Source organism: Heterocephalus glaber, unplaced genomic scaffold (assembly GCF_053883595.1).
Source record: "Heterocephalus glaber isolate CG9 unplaced genomic scaffold, H.glaber_assembly_v1.0 deba00001593, whole genome shotgun sequence".
Classification (NCBI taxonomy): domain Eukaryota; kingdom Metazoa; phylum Chordata; class Mammalia; order Rodentia; family Bathyergidae; genus Heterocephalus; species Heterocephalus glaber.
The window spans coordinates 3,943,952-3,969,150 of record NW_028258368.1 but is presented as its reverse complement, the minus strand read 5'-3'; the positions used below and the strand labels follow the sequence as shown (position 1 = coordinate 3,969,150).

The following is a 25,199-nucleotide window of genomic DNA, read 5'->3' as shown; positions in this document are numbered from 1 at the left end:
TTCTCCGTCCAGTCCAGTTTTTACAAAGCAATTACTGAGATGTTTCAAAAACATGTGTGAGCTCTTCTCACACACGCCTCTCCCCTACTTTCAAATACTTAATGGCTTCCTGCTTGTAAAATAAAATGTAAACTCCTTATTTAGTGAGATGGTCTCATCCTTCCTGCCTCTTGTACCACACTCCCCTTTCACTGTTTCTGCCTTCTTGGTTAACTCCAGGGCCTCCAGCCCTTTCTGACCTCAGAGACTTTGTACATGCTGTTCCCTGAGGCTGGAGCATTCCTTCCCATCCTTCAGTTTGAGGTTAATGTCACACCTTCCTAGGCCTTTCAAACTATGGAACGCTGGGTCATTCTCTCCCAACAGCACTTTGTTTTCCTGTTTAACATCTACCACAATTGAACATGGTTTTTACTTTTCATTTGTTTTACTTTATGGCTTGATCTTTACAAGGAATAGTCACAATAGAAATTTTTATTTAGGATTTGAAGAGTATGTTAAAAAAAACTGCACCACTGTAAGAGACACTACCATGACCAAGAAATGTAGCTTAGTCTCTGAATTTGTTAAGGTTTCATGGTTTTCAATGAGCTTGTACATGCAGGCTTTGCTGTAAGCACAGTGCGTCCTCAGAATGCACTCTCAATATATATTAAAAACAAGTAACAAAATACCTTCGCTTTTTCTAATATCTTGTCTGTCAACTTATTTTTTTTTTCTTCTTTTGATACAAGTTCTTGGTATGTAGCCCAGGCTGGCCTTGAACTTGAGATCCTCCTACTTCACCCTCTGGAGTGCTGGGATTATAGGCCTGCACCAACACACTCAGCTTGACTTTTAATAGACTATTATACTGGCATTATCCAGAAACGTGCACAGACTGTACAGGTGAGGCTTTATTAAGTTTCACAAACTGCATATACCCTTGTTGCTGTAAACCAGATCAAGAAACAGAACTTGGCAGGACGGCATGGCCCTTTGACCTTCTCCATGTGGCTGCTTCCCTCTTTCCCAACACTGTGTTGACTCATAAACAGATAACCCTCTCTTGTACTTCAGCTTTATGTAAAGGGAATCACATGGGTTGTGTTGTTTTGTGTCTGGCTTCGTTCCTTCGCTCTCTACCAGCACTGTGAGTTGCTTATGTTGTTGCATGTAAAGTTTCTCACTTTTGTGGCTGTATCAGATAATACTAGTTTGCGAATCTTTTACATTCACAGTGGGAATCTCAGTCCAGTGTTAATATGCCGTTCCCTGAGTTCCCCTATGAGACTAGGTACTTTCTCATATGCATACTGGCCATCTTGTCATTGCTTGCTAACCTCTCTTGCCCTTTCTCTGTTAGAATCTTTCCTTACTGGTAAGTTTTATTTACATATTTTGGATATTGCTGTGTGCCTATGTTTCTTGTGGTTCTATTTACAAATGTCTACTCTCATTTTGTAGAACTACCTGCTCTTATTTTTCTCTAATTAGAAAAAAGATTTATTTTTTATGGCTTTTTGAAATATGGTCTTGCTATGTATTACAGGCTGGCCTTGAACTCTCGATCCTCAGTCCTTCTGCCTCAGCCTCTCAAGTGTCATGCATCAACGCACCTGGCAGAAAATCTTTGAATGATGCCTTTTGAGAAAAGGATATATATTTTTTCATATGTTTGCAATATAATTGAGAATTTCCCTATCAATCTCTGCCCCAAAATGTGCTGGGATTATTAAATGAGATTGTAAATGAGATTACTAAATGATATTGCATTCAACTTATAGGGATTTATATTTATTAAATTTATTATGCATTCAAAGTACTTTTGGTCCAATAACTTATGTTCTACTGTTTTTGATTGTTTTGGGTTCCTGATCACCAAAAGTATAAAATCCATATTTTTGTCCAATTTTAAAAGCTCCTCCATGATTAGATTGACCTCATTATGTCTTTTTTTTTTCGGTATTGATCCTCTGTACAAGCAAGAAGAGCCCCCTTGAGCCTCTACCACATGCTGAGCATCATTCTCTCCCCTGTGTCTTTCCATGCACTTGCTCATTTACAGTGTCTCCTCCTCACTCTCACTATCATTCCAACTTTCCAAACTGTCTCCCCAGGTCCTTGCTGGATCTCATTTAGTCTACCGCCACTCTAGTCTCTTATGAGTGGCTTTAGTTGCTCTGTTGTGGCTGCCTCAATGTCCTGATTCGATTCAAAACATTTACCTTTCATGGTCATTTTGACTTTTGGTGAAGAGTCAAAAGTCACATGGTACCAGATCTGGTCAAAAAGGCAGATGAGCACATATCTTCATGTTTTTATTTGACAGAAACTGCTGTAAAGATTTTTAATCCATTAAGTTTATTGGTATATTATTTTTCCCAAAAAATGTACCAATAAACTTAATGGGAAAAAAAAATAAATGAATAATGTCATTGCAGAGTTCAACATCTTTGATGCCTCATAATCAATGCTAAAGGATGATATAGTATTGTACAGGTGCCAAGATATTAAAAATCATTACTAGGTTATCTAAAGGTCTAACTGCATTTTCAGTCTGTGATCTAAATACATGTTAAATAAATTTTATCTTTTGGGCTCATTAAAAAAAAAAAAAGATTTTTAATCCAGTCAGGACATCAAGGCAGCCATGAAAGAGATATTCAGAACTGCTCCATAAAGTGGCAAGAACAATGAAATAAGTGCGTTCAGTGCCAGGGGGAATATTCTGAGGGAGATTAATAGCAATGTATCTTCTATTATAATAATTTTTAAAAAATTATTTGAATAGTCACCATGTTTTGATCATAGCTTCTATTATCGAAAAGCTTGTCTTTTGGCTGTGCACATAGTAAATACTCAGCACATCTACATGAAGTGAATTAATTGTAATTCATAATAAAATTTTGATAACTGAATCACGAAGCCACCAGGAAAAAAGAGCCACTCCTCATTTAACCTCTGTGAATCTGGCCAACCACATGTGCAGTGAGGTCCCTGGCTTCCATTTGGGACCCTCAGGTCCTATGACAGCTCTGCGTGTTCTGCAGAAGGAACAGGGCCTTGGGATCTGGGTGGCTGCCTCCCTGCAGGCAGAGGCAGCCTCTGCTCAGGCCTGAGGCTCTGCAGCCCAGCTCAAGGGGGCAGGCGTTTTCCTCTGGAAGGATGAAAATGTTCGGAACCAGACAGAAGTAGTGGTTAGATGACATTATGAATATTCTAAATGCTACTGAATTATATATTTTAGACTAATTCATCTTAGGTCATGTGAATTTCATTTTAATTTAAAAGAGTACCTGAGGGTCAAACATGTCTTCAGCCTCGTAATTTTGAATACAAGAGCTGGTGACCAGCTATTCTGCCATGATATTTGATTCAAAACTAAGGAGAAGGAGATAAACTGCTTGTCCTTGGTTTTCTGACCTGTGATGATGAGGAGGGCATGAGTGTGACTCTTAAATGAGGAGAGCCTGGAGATTACTAAGGACTGGGAAGGACTGGGAAGAGAGGGGAGCAGAAAAGGGGAGGCTGGATTTGATCAGTGCTTGCTGTATGCATGGTAAGGAAATATTACACTCAATCCCATTAATATGTACAAATAATATATGTGAATAAAGCAAAATTTCAAGCCAGGCATGGTGGCACACACCTGTAATCCCAGCACTCTGGGAGGCTGAGGCAGGAGGATGGCAATTTTGAGCCCAGCTTGGGCAACCTAGTAAGAACCTGTCTCAAAATAAAAATTTTAAAAACAAAGAGGGGCCTAGAGATATAGTTCAGTGCCAAGGCACTGAGTTTAATCTCCAGTACCAGAAAAAAAAATTTTAAACCCCAATACAGAGAAGTACTTTGAGTTTCTCAGAAAGGCCCAGCTCTTTAGTAGTAAGGGAAAACACACAGATCTCATAGTTCAACACCAATGGTAAACAGTAATTTCATTTTGACTCTCAGAACTATGCTCATGAACCTATTTGAGTTGTTATGTACGTTAGAAAAACAAACTAGCCGGACCTGTAATCCCAGCACTCAGGAGGCTGAGGCAGAGGGATCATGAGTTCAAACCCAGCTTGGGCAATTTAGCAACTTAGTGAGACCCTGTCTAAACAACAACAACAACAACAAAAATGGGCCAGGGATGTAGCTCAGTGGGAAGGCCCTGGGTTCAATCCCTAGGACTAAAGGGGAAAAAAGGTCAAAACAAAACCTCAGGGCCCTGCCTACTATGTCAGTGAGTTTAGTGTGGCAAAGACAACACACATCCCATCAGGTGCCTGTGGTAGCGAAGGTCCTGACAGGAAAGGGCTCCACATCCAGAGCATCAGTACTGTCAGCTAATGCACTGCATTAAGGACTTAAAATTAAACCCATGGTACCATGTAGAGATAATAACAGGAAAAGGACTGGAACTCTACCCAAATTTAATGGGTCTAGTAAAGTGTTTAAAGCAAAAATGCAGGAATTGGGTTAGCCCTCTAAGGAAACAATACTCCCAAGAGAGTGTTGGGAAAGAAATAACAGCTGAAGTATTTCTATTACATTTTTAAAATAAAAAGCACAGTGGACTTTCTTATCCCCATTTAGTTGAAGTTTAAAAATAGCAATTCTATAATAGTGCTTGGAAATTCTAAAGTACCATTCCAGCAGTCAGGCACAAATTTAGCTGTTGTGTTACCAATAACTTTCATGTCAGTAACTCTGTCCCAGAATTTGTGGAACTGAGGCACACAGAGAAAGTTACCAAAAATAACTCGGATGACAAATTTCAGATTTGTGATGATATGCAAAATTATACTGAATTAAGCATACTTTATATTTTTCTCTCCCTCTCTGAGAACATTAATATAATTGTTAAGCCCCAATATCTGGTAATCATCAATTAATTGCATCTTCTCCCTTCTAGGATAATTGGCAATGCCATTCCCAACTTGGAAAGGGACTAAAAGTCATGTAGCTGGTCTTAACTCAAAGAAAAATTATAGTTTCACTTTTAATTTATACTAGTAGCATTAATGTGCAGTTTTGATTTTTCTTCATTAAATCTTTTGAACAAAATGATAATTTTGCTCTCTGTTGCTTATGTGTGTTTGTGTGCTTTTTTAGACTAATGACTGAAGAGGGAGGCTACTAAATGGGAGCTAATTTGTATTTTAATTAGGAACTCTGGTATATCCAGGCAGGGCACCAGGATCCTGGTGTCATGTAGTCCCTTACTCCTGTGGGAGTCTGAGAAGGCTCTGTGTTACCTGGGGTCAGTCTCCTGGCCCGTGAGGATGATAGTCCTTGGACAAAGGCGGAGATGACCTGAAGGGAAACAGGGGTGGTTAAACTATTTAACCTGGTGGATTATTGGCTCTTCACAATCTGATGGTGTAATTCTTGAATTAACTGATCCAATCCGCAGAAAATATATGCCATATTCTCTTTGGATGCTTAAAGGAAGTGAGTAAGTGCAGGACAGCAGTCAATCTAAGTTGGCCTGCGGTGCTGTATGGCCCTTCCTCCAGGTACACAGGAAGGTCAGATCAAGATGAAGTGGCTGTCAGCAATGAGAAACTGGAGCATCAGTTAAAGAGGACTGTGTGACCCGGAAGGCTGTCTAGATGGGAGAGGGGTTTGGGAAGGGTAGGGGTCTGGTAAAACATAGGTAAAGCTCAGAGGCAAGCAGCTTTTTAACAGTCAGCCAAGTCTGTGAGTGTCCTTATGATTGCTCTGGTTTATGAAAATAAAGGTTAGTTTTTGTTTATTTGTTTGTTTCAATACTAGGGATTGAATGCAGGGTTTTGGCACTGAGATATACCCTCAGCTCTTTTTTTTTGGTATTGGGGATCGAACTCGGGTCCTTGCACTTGCAAGACAAGTGGTAGAACCACTGAGCTAAATCCCCAGCCCCCTCGGCTCTTTTTAAAAAAAGTTTGAAACAGGGTCTCGCTAAATTGCCCAAACTGCTCAAACTTATGATTTTCCTGCCTCAGCCTCCCAGAGTGCTGGGGTTATAGGCCTGTGTCACCACGTTGACAAGGTTAATTTTGTACTTTTTTTGTACCCTTCCCAAACCTGGCAGATTATGTGTGACTTTAGATGGCAGAAAAATCTTTAGAAAGTAGTTTATCATAATTAGGACTAAGGACAGTTGCTATGCACTTTGATTTTTATCTTAAGAAGTTACAAGAAGGTCATAAACATGAAACCACCATTTCTCAATACGCTGTCTTTAGATGAAATATTCTCATCTGTGTGTTCTCCTGTATGGCTCTGTATTGCAAAAGAATGCAAATGCATTTGACTCCACATATGAATAAGCAATGCAGTTTCAGGTTACCCTGGCTTCCAAAACCAGAAAGGCAAAGCGCAGGGCTTCACTTTTAAAGCTAATAAATTTCTCTGGCTTTGATTGATACACCTATCATACCAAGCTTTTACAGCTTTTCATTAATATCTAAAAATAGCTTTCCTTTCCTCTGCCTTTCACAAGGTTGTCACATGCTACCTGGTCCCAGTCAGGGGACAGCAGCATTTCCAAGAATCACACTGAGTATGCAGCAGGTGAATGCATACTTCCACATCCTCAGCTCCCCACATACCACATAAATACCACTGTGTGTTAATAGCACAGCCAACAATAACACTAAAATAACCAGATTTTAATGTATGCACGTTCCTTAGCATGAATTTTAAATCGATGTATTTTTAATAGCATCTTTCTGAATTAGGTTAATGTAATCAGTTCTGTTTTTCTATAGAAAGATGAAGCCCTGTCTAGTTTATACAAACTTTTTTATTTTTCTTTCAGTACTGAGGACTGAACCTAGGGCCTTAGGACTTAGCTACATCACGAGCCCCTTTTAATTTTTTTTTTTTTAATTTTGAGACAGGATCATGCCAAGTTGCTAAGATGCCCAGGCTTAGCTTGAACTTGTGATTCTCCTGCCTCCACCTCTCAATCTCCCAGAGTGCTGGATCACAGGCATGCGCCACCACACCTGGTTTACACAACCTTTTAAAAAGTGACTGCAGCCAGAACAATTAGATTAGGACTGGCAGCCTCTTCTTTCCACCTGCTCCTTTGCCCACTGAAGTTAGAGGTTTATTCTCTTAACTGATAACCAGAGGTGGGCACGCCCTGGCTATTACCCACAGAAAGTAGATTTGGGATACATTTGATTTTTATAAGTATGGCTGACAATGAAATAAAAAAATCTGGCAACTGTATGGAAATGTACTTTGTGTCAGAAAATACAAAAGCAACACCAATGCATGTAGCTTTGTGAAACTGGGGTCAAGGCCTGATCTTTTTTGCCTTCTTGGATCTATGAAGCAGTGGTAGACACTGCACCATGGGAACTTTGTGTACTGTGCAAGACCTGCCAGTCTGCCCTCCACATGTGGGCATGACAGGCCCTGCAGTCACTAAAGCCACACACCCACCTAACCATGCTGGAAGCAGAAGTCATCACCTCACCGCGCTTACCTGATGTTCGGCCATCTGGCTTTCCGGACTCCTGCCGAGCTTGAGGCTCTCACTAAGCTTCGTCTCAATGGCCTCCATTTTTGTTGAGATGGACTGGAGCGAGTCCTGGTACCTCTGCTGGCGTTCCAAAGCCTCATAGAGCGTGCGCTGCTTTTCACTGATCTAAACAAGAAAAGGGATCTTACCAATGGTTTCCTACATCTTATCTTCCAGATTGCAACATTTCTTTCCTCATTGCTTTACCCAAGGGTGTTGAACTCTGTACTGGATGTGTAACTCTCTGCTTGTGTTTCATAAGGTAAAACCTAAGGTAATGGGTGTGTGGTGAGCTTACCACATTTTTTAAGGTTTCCCAAGAACGCTGCAGATCACCCAGTTTGGCAGTAGCAGACGGCTCCAGCCCTGGCTCATACAACTCCTGGGATGCTGATGTGCTGGGGCGGATCCTGGCAGCATCTGTCTGCAGTCTCTCAGCAGACAGGGATTGGTAATAGGCAATGTCCTGGGAGAGAAAGCACAGTGCTGGTTTCCAAAGGGAAGACCAAGTCTAGACCAATATGCTTGAGGTACTATTTGTCATGTGGAGGAAAGGTCTAGGATTCACACCCTTTGCTGGTGGCTACAAACTAGGGAAGCTAGTAAAATTTTGTGATAAGGTCTTTAGAACTATCAGTACATAATACAATTAATTACTTTAAATGTTTGGTTTATATGAAGTCATGAAATAATTTTACCAGTATTTCAAGTTGCCAGAACTCATTTTATATAAAAGAAATACAAAGGATTTAAGTGGTACACACATATTTAAAGATGGATTAGTACCTATAACCAAATAAGTGAATCAAAATGATCTGGTTTCTAAAATGTTCTTCAATGTATTGATTAAAGTTCTGAATATTTTTTTTTTTTAATGAGACAGGGGCTTTCTACACAGTCTAGGCTGGGTTTGAACTTGTTATGTAGCTTAGGATAGTTTCAAACTCAAGAACTTCCTGCCTTACCCTCCCAAGTGCCAGGATTACAAATGTGGACCATCACATCTGACTCTGAACAATTTTTAAACTATTTGAGTTTTAAAAATTAAAACTACTTGGGCCAGGGACTTAGCTCAGTGGTTCCAATACCTGCCTCGAAAGTGCAAGGTCCTGAGTTCAATCCCTGGTATCAAAAATAAATAAATAAATAAATAAATAAATAAATAAAATTAAAACTACTTAGTGAGAACCTGTATCAAAATGAAAATGTAGCTCAGCACAAAAACCCTGGGTTTATAATCCCCTGTGCCACACAAAAAAGTACAAATCTATAGACAGTAATTTTGAAGATGTAGCTAGATCTTCATTATTCATGGATTTATTATTTATATAAAGTAAGCACTTTATTGTTAAATAAGAGTAAACAAATAACAAAAAGCTTTCCTTCTTAATTTCTGGAAGTGCACGAGAAATTATGAAAGTGAATGATGAAACTCATGATTCTAAATATTTTTTAATCTTTTGGGTTATAAGTAACATCATATGTTTTATTAGTATGGATAAGAAAATTGACCATAATGAAACATAATTGATGTGTTTTTAATAGCTTCTCTGTATTTATCTGTATCCCAGTAAGAACTGAATCGGGAGAGCAATGTTTACCATCTGTAAACTGCTATTATAGAATTTAATGCTCTCACAGTTATATTGGTGAAGATAATTATGTCAGTAAAAATGCCTGAGCCTTACTGATAATCACAAATTGGTAAGGCATATTGAAGATTGTGCCAGCTACATGGAAAAGGAAGATAATAGCAGGAAAGTGTGTGGTATTCAGAGAGGGGAGTTGTAAGTGGGTGGAAGCAGGGTTGTTTAGCAGGGATTCACACTGGAAGTTGGAACACCAGAGATGCTAGCTGAAATTCTCCAAAGAATCTGTGTATGTGTAGTTGGAGCAAATCACTTTCATCTTGTGCACTGTCCCAACACTGGGTAGTTTTGAGAACTAATGAAATAATAACTGAAGACTGTGATGTCTTCTACCCATTTTGTTTTTGCTGCTGAGGCTTCCAGGTTAAGTCCTTAACACACTGATGACAGGGCACTCTGGGGAATGGGTCCTCCTCATTCCTTTGAACTGAGTGCACCACCCTGGTATTCTCAAGTCTGTAGCAGGCTCACACAGCCATTGTCACTCACCTGCATGCCACTGCAGACCTCTGCACCTTTGAATACCATCTCCACTGAGTTGGCTCACTCATGGGTACTTGGTGCTATAGCTATAGTTTCTTAAAAACCCTTGCTTTCCTAGCCCCTTTAACCTCTGCTTCTCCCACTTAGAAAACTCCAACCATGACATAATCCAAATTTACTTTCCAGGGTATGTGTGCACGTGTATGATACACACACACACCCAATCAAATACATCAAGGAGATAATGACCACAAGTCTGTCTCTATTTAGACACAGCCTATCTCAAGCTTGCCCGTTTCCTTGCTTAAAGATGACTCGCCCTCCTCCCCTAGAATCCTGTAAACTGAATTTCCTGGTCCTGTCTCATGAACATCCTCTCCTTCTCGGTTAATTCCCTCTTTAGCTTACAAGTAGAGTCAATTCTCTCTCATCTGAGAACACTGCATGCACTCTTCTGTTTTGATTTTTTCATCATATTGCATCTTAGAAAAGTCCAGGAATCACAGTGTGATAGACGGTGCCCTGTGAGCTCACTTGCACACACAGACTTAATCTTCATTTCTCCCTCTCGCTTCTGAAGCCAGCTTCTGGGAATGGTGGTTTAGATGAGCATGTTCAATTTCTCACCCTCAGTCCACTCTAAGTATCCAATCAGATTTTCATCCTGATGACCACATAACTACAGCCCTCGCGGTTCATCAGTGACTTCTTTGTAAAATGAAATGGTCATTTTTCAACTCTCTTCTCGCTTGACCTCCTTGTAATTTCAGTGGCACCAACTGCCCAGTCCCTTTGGAAACACTTCTTTGTTTGGTTCTTTTTTTTTTTTTTCTGAGTCAGGATCTTGCTTTGCAGTGCAGGTTGGCCTTGAACACATGGTGTAGCCCCACCTGGCCTTGAACTCAAAGTGATCCTCATTTGGTTCCTTAGCCTCCCAAATGCAGGGATTATAGGTGTGTACCACCACACCCGGCTGGAAACACTTTTAATCTTTCCAGCTTTCTAGTCATTCAAACTTCCTCTTCTCATTTTTCCACTAACTCTTTGATAATTGGTAAATTTATTAGCTTCAGACTGGAATACATAATTGCTCACATACCCATCACAGGCTCTTCAAACTCAGTATTTCCCAAAGGAACATGGGATGAGAAATGGATTCAGGAAGAAATGGTAAGTCTTTTCCTTCTCTCAATAAGTGGAGCTTCTGTTCACCTAAGCTATACATTCAGAATTTCTTTTGGATTTCTTCACCCCCTGGATTTACGTGAGGATGAAGCTCTCCAGACACACAGCCTTCCTGTCACCTAGGCTGAAGTTCTCATTACAGCAACAACTTCCTAACTCAAAGGCAGCAAGCGAGCAGGCTGCCTCAGGCCTGCTTATATTTAGTTTGGCTTATACACTGTTTTAAAAATTTATCTTAAAGACAGAGAACTTTCATAAAAATCTAGATTCATGGCTTCTTTGGCAAACCAGAAGGTGTAGGGTCATGGGGGCTGTGTCTCTATAGTAACTTAATAGAGGCTACCTCCTCTGTGTGGAGCAGGTGCTGTTCAGATCCCCACCATCCCTGCCAGGCTGTTTGTCTCCTTGATATCACCTGGATGCACCTGGCATGAGAGTGTGCAATTTCTGTCCCTAACTCTGGCTTCCTTGGCTTTGAGTTTGTCCACCGGCATCCTACCATATCTGATGATTCAGAATGATCAGTCCTAACAGTTCTGGGCATAGCTGCTATTTAAATTCCGTCCACTGTTAACTATCAAGGGCCCTCGTGAAGTGATTCTGCCAGCCTTCCACTCTCATTTCCACCCTCTGTCCAAACTTTTATGTCTCTAGTTACACTGAAACTATCTGCAGTTGCCTTGCTGGGACATTTTTCTTTCTGCCTCTGTAGCTTTCCAGCTGAGGTCCCTTCAGGTCACATCCTAGTGCACTCCAATGTTCTAACTGTGCTTTACTTTCAAATGAAAAAGGCATTGATGTCCTGTGCTAGAAGCTCACCTAGCTGGGTGCTTCCTCTATGGCTGTGCTTCCCCATCAGGCCACCTGCCACTCTCGTCCCAACATTTGTTTGCTCTCACACAAACCTGAGCTCCTTAAACACTGTGAGACTGCCTGTTGTTCATCAGGAACACACTGCAGAGTGCTGAGCAAGGAACTGGTAGGCATGTGTGTTCACAATGAATCACACATGTAAGAGTAGTTTTGGAGCCAGTGTGGTAGCACACGCCTATATCTCAGCACTCTGGGATGCTGAGTGAGGAGAATCCCAGGTTCAAGCCAAGCCTGGGCAACTTAGCGACTTAGCAAGTGCCTATCTCATAACAAGAAATTAAAGATGAGCTGGGGATGTAGCTTAGTGTAAAGGTTCTGGGTTCAATCCCCAGTACCACAGAAATGCATTTTTGTAAACCCTATTACTTTATACACAAGGAAAGAATACAACAGTCTCATCTTATCTATAGTTTCCCACTCTGCACATTCAATAACCCATATTTTCAATTATGGTCTGAAAATGTAAATGGAAAATTCCAGAAATTAGCAATTCATATGTTTTATATAACTTATTGTTGTTGTTATTAATCTCTTACTGTGCTTACTTGTAAAACAACTTTATCATGGGTAGGTATATATGAGAGAGATTACACATAGTACCTATGGTGTTTGGAATAATCTGTGGCTCCAGGCACCCCTGGGTGCTTGGAATGTATGCTCTGTGGATACAGATGAACTGCATTACTACTGTCACAAAGAAAAGGAAAAAGTGACTTTACATATTGTAAACATTTTAAATTATACACTCTGTTATAAATAAAGTTCTCCAAAGAGCTAGAATATAATGCATTTGTTACAAAATAGCATTTTTTTTTCTGTCTCTATGTATACGGCTCATGCCAGGACTGACAACTAGTTTCTTAAAATAATTTGAAAATATATCACCTGTTGTAGATGAATACCTTGAGTCTACCTGAGAACTGACTACATAAATTCAATAAAATAAATCAATCTGTACTATAAATAACTACTGAAGTCAGTACTGGTGTAGTGAAGCATCACCCTTGGAAATGTCTTTCATTTCAAGTTAGGAGAGGCCTAGCCCAATAGCTGCCCAAGGAAATGAATCTGGACAACTGTAGCTACTTTCCAGCTTATCAAGTACTTTCATGGTTAACTCCACATTTCATTTTTTCATTTGTGAATTTAATAGTATTGCTCCCCACTTACACATGAAAGGGTCAAGGGATTTCCCAGAGTCACAGCTTGCAGGAAGGGCTGAGACCAGGGGGTGCTTCTGACCTACAGGGCAGCCATCCACCCTCCCGCTAGCTATTGCTCTTTTTAAGCGGATATTTCCCGCAATTCTTCTGGGGATCCTAAGTCTTGGCTTGTGTCCAGGGGCTCAGGAAGCCTGCAGCACATTCTGGGGATGCCTCATTGTTTCTCCTCTCCCATGAGCTAAGTTGTTATTACTTTTAACCAGTAGCTACTGTCAGAGACGGAACACACAGGCTGGGACTAGGATCAAGCCCTTATGTAATGGGATCTACTTACAGAAGCAGCAAGCACAAAACCTCTTTCAACAGCTGCGATGTTATATTATACAGCAGTCATATTTGGCTGGTCCTTGACACTCTGTGCACATTCTGTGAAGGACTTGGACTCTGAAAACTGGAACTTAAGGGGGTTTCTAAATATTTTTAGTTTTAAGAGATGATTCACATTGACATAGTTTTCCATTGTCCTCTGACTTATGCTACCCATGGCTGTAATGATGAGGTTCATTTGTTTGAACAATGTTGAATATAATACGCTGGTTTTTTAACACCTTCCTCTAAGTAGAACTGTCTGACTTAACCTCAGTTTCCCTTACCCTGAAGCATCTCATAACAGTATGTTAGACTAATGATGCGATTTAATTCATGTTTTCCTGTCATGAGAGGAGAGATCACAACGGGATCAACACAAAGCCTAACGGCCTCAGTTTTAGGGTGTAATTAGCTTTATGGTTAATGTCAAACAATAATAATAAAAAATGTTTGCATGTTTTTTCATTTACTGGACACCTGCATGTATACCCTGAAAAACTCTCTACAAGAAGGGAATCACAATTTCAAAAAAGGTATATTTTATTCAGTGTCAGTCTCAAGATCTGTATTTTTGGTTTAGTTTGAAAAATCTTAAAATCATTAACCATATTATGTAGAATAACTATTTTTTCAGTACAGTCATCAGTGGACTGTACCCCTAATTCTCTGGTTCTAATAACATCTTTGAACACAGGGAAGAACATCCTGTCAAAGAATGAGTAATACATATTTTTAAATTAGAATTTGGAGAACAGTGACCTAAACCTACCAAGGGCACTGAACTTCTCCTTTTTGTTGTTGTTGTTTCTTTTAATTTCCTCTTATCACTTTTGTTACTATTTATCCAGTGTTAGCCTCTCTCTATGGATGATGAGGTCTTTGTGAGTGGGGCTATTGCCCAGTGGTCTCTGTTCCTGCCCCCGACCCAGTGCAAGGTTTTGTGCCAAGTAGGTGCCCAGAATATATTTGATGAATGGATGAGCTGCAAATTTGCCTAGAGCTATATTGCCTTTTACCAAGAGAACTGGACTATCTAAAGGTTTCATCAATTTTATATCCCCTTTTTATTGGGACAATGTCTCTCTTTTCACAGAGGTCCTATTTTGACTGGTTCTACTTTAAAATAAAAGTAATGCGACTGCCATCTAGTACAGCTTATAAAACATTTTCTGTTTACTACTTCTTCCTTAATAGCACTTCTTTTGAACACTTACATCATTTTATAGGAATGTAATTAAAGCTTTTGTTGTTGTTTTAGCTTACTATATAGTATAACAGCATACATTAAAGGTTTTGGTTTGTAAAAGCATCTTTTAGATTTCTGTCCAATATTCCTTATAAAATGTTTGATATGTAACTTAGTATAATGCATGTTTCATATAAAGTATGCTAAAACACATCTGATAACAAAATACTATCTTCATTTTATGGGAAATAAAATTTAAAGCTATTGAAAGATAAGAAAACTGAAATCTACTAAGCATTCCAGTACACATATTGGCAGACACCTCTTAAATTAGTTCACAACTAATAAGTAAAAAAGTACAACATAACAGACATTTTCTATATTCAAAATCTAAACTTGTAAATGACAACAGTACATTCTGTGAATGTTAAAATAGCTGCAGAATTATGTTATTTTACAACAATGACAGAGACCTTAGGATGTAGGGCCCCATTTCACACGATCACTAGAAATAAAACCATACTGCCTTATAAGAGACCTTCTCTGGCTGTAATCTCCACAACCTAATTTTTGCTCATGTCATTGTCAATACCCCAGGAGAGGAGATGGCAGACTGAGCCAGTGGTCTCACAAGCAGTCACAGTTTGTACAACTATAACACCTAATGATGTGCTCCTGAAACCAAATGCAATGTAGTCTAAATGTCACACCCACAGCCTGCAGAGGATAGAGAATGGAATCCTGCATCTGCTCAGAGCTCACAGGTAGAAGAGTCCCAAGTGAGAGGTACCTTGTTAAGAGAAGCCTCTGTATTAGCCGCAGGTGAAGGGGAGCGACAGGCAGGTGGAGAGGAAATCTCACTGTTGGTTCCCTCTTCCCCAGACTCCTCCGTGACAGGTGACAGCAAAGTATGACAGCGACCTGCAGTCATCTGCCACAGACAACGTAGCCCAAAAGACATAATTAGTTAGCTATGTTAACAAAAGATCTGGCCAGACACAGGTCAAACAAATATTATATCACAAAGGTTAGAATGACTGAGACCCCAATTCACATATTAATTGTTTAGTATTTAACAGTTTTGTCATCCAGTGAACATAATGTTAGGGACCACTTGTAAAACCAGTAGGAATGAGGGGGTGCATACCAAAACATTCAAGAGTTTTGCTGCTGATTAAGAAAAACACTTCCTTAACTTATTTTTATTGAGTGTATCTTTACAAATACCGAGAAATATCATAAATCGCACAAATGAGGAAAGGGTCTATCAAATAAAGCTTGGCCTCTGGTGCATCTCAAGTTGCAAATGTCCCAGAGAGATAAAGGCAGCCAACATGACATACAGCTAAGTGGGTCCAGCTGAGGTTGCACAGTATACTGAAGCCACAGCTCACGAGAAAGGAAATACATGGCTCTGGAAAATACAGTTGCCAAAAGTACTGGGAGAAAAGTGGTGTGGAACAAATTAATGGGGTTTATTTATCTTATATCCAAAGCTAAAATATAAATTTTCTATTTTCTTATCTTTCTCTTAATAGCTTTTATTTTGAATCTTGTTAAATATTTCTACAACAATATACCTGCACATGACATAGTAAGCTAGTTAGCTTGGAAAATACAATTCTATCATTTCCCAGAAAAGTGGAGCACTCTGCAAAGGATTTTTTTTTTAAGCTCAGAGCCTCTCAGTATTGTTACTAAATTATAAACAACTGCAGAGCAGATCTGGGACAGGTTAAGTAACTCTGCAGTCTCATGCAAATAGTTTCATTTTAACTGTCACTGTTTACAGACTGGCTCAGGCCCAAAGGTATTTAGAAGGAGTTAAAGATCAAACCTGCAAGAGCTAAAGCCAATCCCTGAAATAGGCCTTGGCGAGAGCTCGGGGCCTCTCCGAGGCTCCAGTCTAGGGAGCACAGCTGGCGGGGCGCTGAGGGATCCGTGCTTACCATGACCACAGAGGGGTGGGCCGCTGGCGTGGGGAGGAGCTCTCTGTCCAGGTCCTCCGTGCCTTCCTCCAGCCCTTGCACCTCTGTCACCGTCAGCATCATGGTAGCGTGCTTGGCTTTCATTGTCAGCATCTTGCACTTGGAATTCAAAGAGGCGATCTGCTCCTGGTAGCCCTTGATTTTCTGCGCCAGCTCCTGAGAAAACATTTCCCACCCTGGGTGTCAGAGCAGCATCAAAAGGAAACAGAAGTAGTGGCGTTCATCTTCCTGCAGCGCCGGCCAATGAGCGAGCAGAGCCGAGCCGGCGGGAGGCAGGATGTGGACTGTGGCAGCAGGAGAGCCAGCCCGCATCTCACAGCAGAGCCAGCCCAAAGCGCTGCAGCCCAGCCTGGCCCGAAAAGTGCAAGGAGCCCCGCTAGGGATAAAAGCAGAAATAAGATGATGCGGTGAATGGCTTTTCATCGTGGGAGACGCCGACAGTGGAATCGTGGATGTCTAGCAGTAAGAAGTGACAACTTTCTTTAAAATGCCTAAAGCCCTTGAAATGTACCAGATGGTTCATGCCATGGAAATTAGGTCATGTGATGACTGAAACTACAAAAAAATGCAGTGCTCAGCTCTTATCTTACACTGAGTATGTTCACAGAGATGACAGTCATTTGGTATTGGAAGGATCACAAAACCACCTGCCTGTCCATTCCTGTGATCATGGGAGTTATTTCTTTCTCTAGATAGGCTTGATATTACATATGGAACCTTAATTTTTATGCAGACTGCCCCTCAAATAAAATTTTGTGCATTCATCAAATTTTCTCTCTTTTACTCCATCCTACCTCAAATGTTTCATATGCTTCAAACCAGAGCTCTGAAACACCTTTCAAATTTAATGGCTTTTACTTTTTGGAAAAAAAAATTGTTAGAGATAAAGGTTTTAAATTTTTACTAAGAGCTTATTAGAAATATATTCTGGACCATCTCTTGTTCTTAAAATGGTAACTATTGATCCATTTTAGGAGTATGATAACTCTAAGTATTACAGATATATAGCTGGGTGTGGTGGTACACTCCTGTAATCCTAGCATCCGGGAGGCTGAGGCAGGAGGATCACTGTGAGTTTGAGGCCAGCCTGGGCTACAGACTGAGTTCAAGGCCAGCCTGAACTATGTATGGAAATGTTGTCTCCAAATTTATTTAAAAAAATAAATATTACAGTCATACTTTCTTATGTATAAAATATTATAAATATTAAATATTAAAGTAATATTTTCTTGCATATTTTGAAAGACAAAAATTTGTATTCCAAAACATTAACCATAACAGTACAAAAGTATTATTCTTTTCTATTCCCCCTTTGGCTCCTTTGCCTGAGAATCTGTCATTTGGTATTTTGGAAAGAAAACATTCTGTGATTGACATTAAACACCAGTTTAAAATGACAGTGTTTGTATACATATATTCATATACAAATGTATACTCACACACACACACACACACACATATATATATATTCCACACATATGTACCTTTTTAAAAATTTTTGAGGCAGAATCTTGCTATATACCTCAGGCTGGTCTTGAACTCATGGTGACCTTCCTGCCTCAGCCACTCAAATTGTGGGATTACAAGGGTGCACCACCACACCTGGCTATGGTTCTGGTGTTGCTATTATTTCTTTCCTCTCACCAAACCTGAGTAGAGGGGGAAAGAGTTCAGCAGAACTCAGCCAGCAACTTCCTTCTTGACTTCTAGAACAGAATAGGAACTTTGAAAAGTAGATTTAAAAAGTAGAAATAATCACTACTTTATCTCTGTGGCTGCAGATATTTAATAAAACATAGTAGGTTTTAATTTAAACAAATAGTGACTTAGTAGCTATTTACTACATTTATTCTAGAGGCTGGTGCATGAGTATTCTATAAGTGATATTTACTATAACTAGTCACTGTAATAGACAACTCCTAGCTTGCTGGACTCAGTGGACTCAAGGACACAAAGCATTCAGACAGTGGGTTGCCACATGACTCTGGAATAGACAGAGGTAGTCTTCACCCTTACCTGCGCTTTGCCACGTGCCTGGCCACAGCTCCCTACAAGCAGTGCCTGCAACGGTGTGTACACACTGAGGTCAAGCGCCCATTTCCTAAGTTGAACATCTCAATTTTATTGTGAGTAGAACTCATCTAGGTTGTTTGATAAAAATGTAGCTCTGGTCAACACTTTCAAAGATACTGATTTACTAGGTTTACGAGAATCTGCATTTTATAGTCAACTTATGTAACTTCCTGAACTTTAAACCTGCTTGTGTCTCTTGACTTTTTACATTGGTTATTCATGATGGGCCAAATTTACTAAGCTAAAATGAAGCACCAGTGGGTTAATGTGCTATCCATTTTTCACATATATATATATATATACACACATATATATATGTATATATATACACACACACATACATACACACACACTAGATTATTTCTGAAAATGACTATAAAAGTGGGAATTTTAGTACAGTGGCCTAGGGAAGCAAAGTAACCCTGCAGACACCCTCCTGTCCTCAGGTGCACACTTTCTGTGTCAGGAGGAGAGCATAGAGGTCTTAGTATTCTCTCTGAGGATTTGAATATGCTAGGAGGCAGTTGTGGAGGTGCATATCTGTAATCCCAGCACTCTGGGAGACTGAGGCAGGAGGATCCCGCTTGTGAGTCCAGTGTGGGTGATTTAGTGACTTAGTGAAACCTTGTCTCAAAATTAAAAATACAAAAAGAGCTAGGGATGCAAAGGCCCTGAGTTCAGTCCCAGTATCACATAAATAAGTAAAAAATAAGTAAGTAAATAAATAGATCAGGATGATTTTTTTCAATTAAATGCAACCTTTGAAAAATTACAGAAAATAAAACATGAACTGAATCAGTTCAGTGAATTTTATGAGTTGACATTATTCACACAGAACCCAGATTCACCTTAGGACTGAAATTCAATTAACAGCAGATGAAAAATACAAGGAAAAACCCTCATCCCAATTTTCACATTATCAGGCAGGCTTTCTCCACTGCGTTTCCTTCCTGTGTTTGTTTCACACAGCCGTGAACCGCACAGGGAACTATCTCATTATTTACCTGAAAATGTGTTCCAAGTCGCATGATGAAACGGACAAACATTTACATGGACATTTAGAATTGTGGAGAGAAAAAGTGACAAAGTGAACAGGTCACTGAACCAAGAGCCAGGAAGACCGGGCTGCTGGTGACCGCAGAAAAGGCCTTGTGGCCTTGGAGGAGTCCTCTGCTTTCCTAGACCCTCTTTCTTTTCCTTTGTACAATGACAGAGCCCAAATAGTTTCTGTTACAGTGGAAAAGTCATGGAATTCGGAGTCAAAGATACTGGGGCCTGAGTCCAACTTCAACCAGCTACTTGATTTGGGAGCTCAGGAAGTCACTTAAAAAAGATCAACTTCCTTATTGATAAAACAGATTATAAAGAAACAGACAAATCCTCATTGGGTTAATGTAAAATTAAAAAGCTGTAAAATTTGGCAAATTATTTTTAGAAATATAAAAACTTTAGTAAAAATCATTGTTATTCTAGCTAAGATATAAATATTTTCTGGACCATAATAGAAGAGTTGTTGCAAAAAAAAAATTCTGGATCTTATAAAATAGTGGTAAAAATAGTTTCAGGATAAGTATGCACTGTGGAGGCTCATGTGTACATTGTGCAGACAGAGGTTTCAAAACCTTGCACAGCATGTTTTTATTTAACTAATGTATGAGAGAAATAGCTGCCATAGATGTCTCAGTTGTAGAAGTAAATGTAGGCAGGATCTATATTTAAATTATTTTGTCAATCATACACTGATATAGGTGATTGGTATGTAAATACTGTATCAAGAAACTAAAGCATCACATTCAGTGAAGGGGCAATGAGACTGCTGAAATAATCTTCTGAGAACCTTACTATGATATTTGATTTGGAAAAATTGTTGTTCTCATAACAAGGTCTCAAGAGGGCAAATGGAAGGATAAAGTAAATGTCTTGCCATGACACAGAGAAATAAGACCCTTCCCTCCCAGTCACCTACCAAAATTTATGGTGCTAAGATCCAGCCAGGGAGGAAAAAAGTGAACGTGACCTATACAGAAGTTGCCAGGCCAGAAAGGACATTCACTGCTAAATGGCAAGGGCTCAGCCACTCTGAGGCTGTGGTCCCTGAGACCAGGTCTGTACCAGCAGTGTCCAAGCTCTGAGGTCCCTGTGATGCCACAGGAACAAGAAGGAGGCACATTTTAAAAATGGGAAAATGCAAACAGGACCAATCTAAAAATTAGCAAAAAGACCATAGAGACCATTCTCTGATTTTAGTGAAAGGAGCTGAAATGGAGCTGAAATGGCTGATATTTTTCAAGGGGCACATAATAATCTTTTTAATTGAAAAATTCCTTGCATTTAAGGAGGAGAACAATGCAGCAAAGCTTTAAGAACTGCTGTTTCTTGTAGGGCTTAACATCAGGAAGTAGACTGTGTCTTAGTCTACTGAATTTTTTGGCGTATTAACCGTTGTGGGTGCAGGGGAGAGTCCGTGTGTCCTGGTTGAGATATGTCAGGAACAACACATAAAAATGTTTTTGTGGAATCAGCAAAAATCACATTCAACATGCAAAGACAACCACAGCATTTGCTCAGGAACTGACATGTTCAGGGCTGGGAAAACCATTGTCTTCCAGTTGCTGACCACGGTAGTTTCCTGCCCCTGGGATGCGCCTACAACTCCTGTCTCACCTCGTGCCGGGCAATCTGAGCTTGCAGCTCCTGGATGTTACTGGTGGCCACAGGCTTGTCCTCAATCTCTCTGTGAGCACCTTCTATCAGCTGCTGGAGATGCTTCATCTCTTGCTCATATTGTTCGTACTGCACCACTGCCTCCTTCGCAAAAAAAGACAAGAATGTGTGATTTTTTTTAGATGAATAACTGGTTAAGTGGCTGTATCACTGTCAACAAAAACCAGTGTTAATTCATATTTCCCTGTGTGTCTAGGAAGTCACAAAATGATGGGTAAAAGCCCTAAGTGGTTCGAATTCTGAACTTCTACTTAGACATTTCAAAGCTTTCTCTGTAAAATATTGTGATAGAATGATTGATGGAATCAAAGATGTGAGTGGTTAGGATTCTCTCTCTTCTCTCTTACTCCTGTTGTCCTGAAGGCAAAACACAATGGTCTGAAAGTGGAAGCAGAATTGTGCACTCGTATCCCTAAGAAATACTGAGTGACAAAAGTAAGACACTCAGCTAAGAGCTGCAGTAGGGGATAAAAATATGAATTATGTGTGACTTCTAGCCTTGGGAATTGAATATCTAACAAATTATTAGGTATGGAAGGAGCCAAAAGAATTGTGCAAATGGACCACTAATGATTTTAATAAGAAGCCACCTAGGCAATTTTTGATAAAGCAGATAAATACTAGTTGAAAAGACATACATAGTAAATGGTGTCATTTCTTCATGGTAAGTATTTTTTCTTCTTATTAGATGAAGAGACTAAGTTATGCCTCCGTGTGCTTCTTTGATAAGAAAACATTAATAAGCTAAAATACTTAAAAATCCACAGTATGTAACAGTAAACACATATTAACCAAATCTACGTAATGCTCAAGTGAATAAAAGATTGCAAGTATATGATTTCATACAAATTTAACCTATACAAGTTGTTCTTTATAAACAATTTCACCAAGAGGCAGTTAAATATCCAAAAGGATATTTTCATAGAGCTTTCCCCAGCCTTTTGTGGGCCATTCAAATGATAGCATCTTCATCTCCTCATTTTATATAACTACAACAGTCTGTCGAATTTAGCAGTCAGGATATGTTTTGATGGCTGAGCCCACACAATGCCAAGAAAAGCAGCCCGTGACTCACGCGGATGGCTCCGCCAGCCTGGGCCGGGGAGCCGGGCACACTGGCACCTGCCTGCATGATGTTGTACTGCTGGATGGCTGAGTGCTGCAGCCGGCTGGCCTCCTCCTGCAGGTGCAGGGCGGCATGGCAGAGCGGCAAGCTGGCCACCATGTCCTCAGGGATCCGGAGAGCACTCTGGCAGAGCTGCACGGCTTGCACCTTTGGCTTCAGGGACTCCATCTCAGACAGCAAATGCTGAAAGTGCGATGTCATAGCGGAAAAGTTTCATATTTTCATCATTTAGTGCCTCAGCAAAAGACACTGAATGATCATCACAGACTATAAACATATTGCAAGGAATACTCTTCCCAATAACGCATCTAATTCTAAGACTAGAACTAATTCAGTTTACTTATTTATTTTGTTTTTTTTGTGACAGTCTCACTGAGTAGTTCAGGGTGGTTTTGAATTTACCATGTAGCCCAGGCTGGCCTCTAATTTACAGCGATCCTCCTGCCTCAGCCTCCCAAGTGCTGGAATTACAGATGTGTGCCACCACGCCCAGCTTCTATAATTGAATTTAGAAAATACTTTTCCTAGCTATCCTAATTTTTTAGAAATAAGTCATTACTCATTTGTCATAAATCATTTTTTCTTACCTGTCGATGTGATAATTGCTCCTTGAGACTCAGGCGCCCAACTTCTGGAGAAGTCAGGGTGGTCTGGGCTTGTTCCAAAGCAACTTGTAAGTTTCTCAGCTCCGCTTCAAATTTTTTCATATCCTGAAGACCAAAAGCCATTTGAGTATTAATCATACGTGAAGAATAACATCATAGTCAAGAAACTACGTTGTACTATTACTCTAGAGTAGTATCACCTTTTTTTGGTTTTTTTCAGTAATAGATTTTTTTTTATACCTTGGCTGCATCTTGGAGGCTCTGCATACGAATTTTGATCACCTGCCGCAGCTCCTCAGTCTCTCGTCCCAGTTCTGCCACTTGCTGAGACATTTTTTCTGTATAATACACACTCCTGAGGTGTTGTAATTTCTCAGACATTGCTTCCAGATCACTGTAAATTTCTTCAGATTCTTCTAGCAGGGTCTAAATTGAATTGTCAATATCCATGACATTGTTAGGTGTATGGGTGTGGGGTGCAAATAACCAACATGGTGTGGTATAAAGACTACTGGACTTGGGAGGGGGTAAAGAGGACTAAGCTGTAATTCATGCTCCCCACAGGCATAGGGCATGGAATGTGAGCAGGTTACTGTGGTTGATCCCCCCCCGCCACCTCACTCCACTTGGTAGCTATCCCCAGTTTTCCCTATTTCACAGCAAAACAAATCAAAGTTCAGGAAACTTTAACAGTTTACCGAAGCCATCTGTTATTCCTTGTGTGCCCCTGTGTTCCACAACGTGGTCAATCTCCCAGCTTCCAAGTGACAAAAACCTGGGAATTATCCTGAACCCCTTTCTCTACTTCACCCGCATTAAACCGCCTCCCAGACAGGAGTCCTAGCTTCCTAACAACCCTGATTTTGTCTTTCTTCTCAATCTCCAAAGAGAGGACTTGCGTTTTCTACTGGAGAGCAGAGTTTGGAGTATGGAAACCTCTTCGGTTTTCGTCTTACCTTCAGTAATCTGTTTTCCACCGGCTGGGCTGTGGAGCTCCTTTTCTTACACTACCAGCCTGAACTTCTAACTTGGTCCCGGGTTTCAGAGTGACTTTAGGATAACATCTACATTTGGAACAGGCTTTCATTGTTTGTGTTTTCCTAATCTCTCTGTTCTTATCTCTGTTCTTATCCCTCTTTCCAGCTTTCTAGCACATCAGAGTACCTGCACTCTTACTGCAAGACAATGTGGTTTTGTCTAAAGCAAATTCCACAAGTGGGCTGCAGTGCTTTTCAAGACTCAGCCCTGTGTCACCTTTTCCTAAGTAGCCTTCCTTAACTATTTACTAATACAGGGCGGTCTGGGTTGAGCACTTCCTCAGCCCTCTCTTTCTCCGCACTGATCACACTGCATTGGTAATGTACTAAGTATAAAGAACTTGGGTTCAATTCTGAGTATGGGAAAAACAAAATAAAACAAAATTTAAAAACAGGACTGTATTATTTGCAAATATTTACTGAGAAAAACCCAAATATTTACGGAGAAATATTGTTATTTGACATTTAAATTTTCTACACTTTTAATATTAGATAAAATATTTTTTACAGTTTAGATTACAGCATCAGCAATGAGTTCAGAAAGTATAATCAACAAGTCAGAGTAGTGACATTTTTGACAATCACATGTTTTGCTAATTATTTTCTCACTTAAGTATAAGCTTCTAAAAAGTGTTAACTCAACAGTTAAAATTTTTAAATTTCCTTTTTCCTTAAATTTTTATTTTTATAATTTTACTGAGGTTGGATGTATTTTCACTGTTTACAAGTCATTTGTAAGGTAAGTCTGTCTGTTAATGTCTTAGCATATCTTGCACCAAACAATTGAAGTTGTTTAAGTAAGATATCTTGGGAGGGGGCACAAGATTGATTAGAGAAAGAAGATTGTGAATGCATGGGAAATGTTAGGCACTGTCAAAGCTTTCCAGGAAGAGAACAGTGCAGATTTGATCTAGAACTCTGTCAAATGGAATGGAAAAGGATTAATTTAAAAGATACTCATATACATAAGTCATACAAGAGAGAAAATCCAAAATGCTTGAGGACCTCCATGTAATCTAAAGAAAAGTCAGTCTACATTTTGTTGCAAGATAACTAGCCTATTAGATATCTGAATCTAATCCAAGTCTCAATTATGAAAGGATGAAATAATTTCCTGGGTAGTATGAGCAAAAGAAAAGGAATATTTTTGTCACATAACTTCAGAGGAAATGAAGTGACATGGCTGCCATGTGATGTGGACCTATTGTTTGTTCCAGGTGACCTTGACCTCCTGTGGAAGGCTCACTACCCA

At 39.9% G+C, this 25,199-nt stretch overlaps 1 protein-coding gene across 19 annotated transcripts in view; it reads right to left on the bottom strand.

Moving 5' to 3' along the window:
* Positions 1 to 25,199, bottom strand: part of Syne1 (spectrin repeat containing nuclear envelope protein 1) — a 473,610-nt gene that overhangs the window by 147,666 nt on the left and 300,745 nt on the right. For 17 of the 19 annotated variants that reach the window (XM_087193553.1, XM_087193567.1, XM_087193559.1 and 14 more), the window contains 8 exons: positions 23,151 to 23,336; positions 22,893 to 23,015; positions 22,306 to 22,488; positions 21,120 to 21,263; positions 16,344 to 16,538; positions 15,185 to 15,325; positions 7,785 to 7,952; positions 7,451 to 7,612 (listed from right to left, as the gene is read on the bottom strand). In XM_087193553.1, the coding sequence (XP_087049679.1) occupies positions 7,451 to 7,612; positions 7,785 to 7,952; positions 15,185 to 15,325; positions 16,344 to 16,538; positions 21,120 to 21,263; positions 22,306 to 22,488; positions 22,893 to 23,015; positions 23,151 to 23,336 (1,302 nt within the window). Of the gene's footprint in view, positions 1 to 7,450; positions 7,613 to 7,784; positions 7,953 to 15,184; positions 15,326 to 16,343; positions 16,693 to 21,119; positions 21,264 to 22,305; positions 22,489 to 22,892; positions 23,016 to 23,150; positions 23,337 to 25,199 lie in introns of those variants that run through there. The other 2 variants (XM_087193564.1, XM_021238019.2) reach the window with 2 other exon arrangements.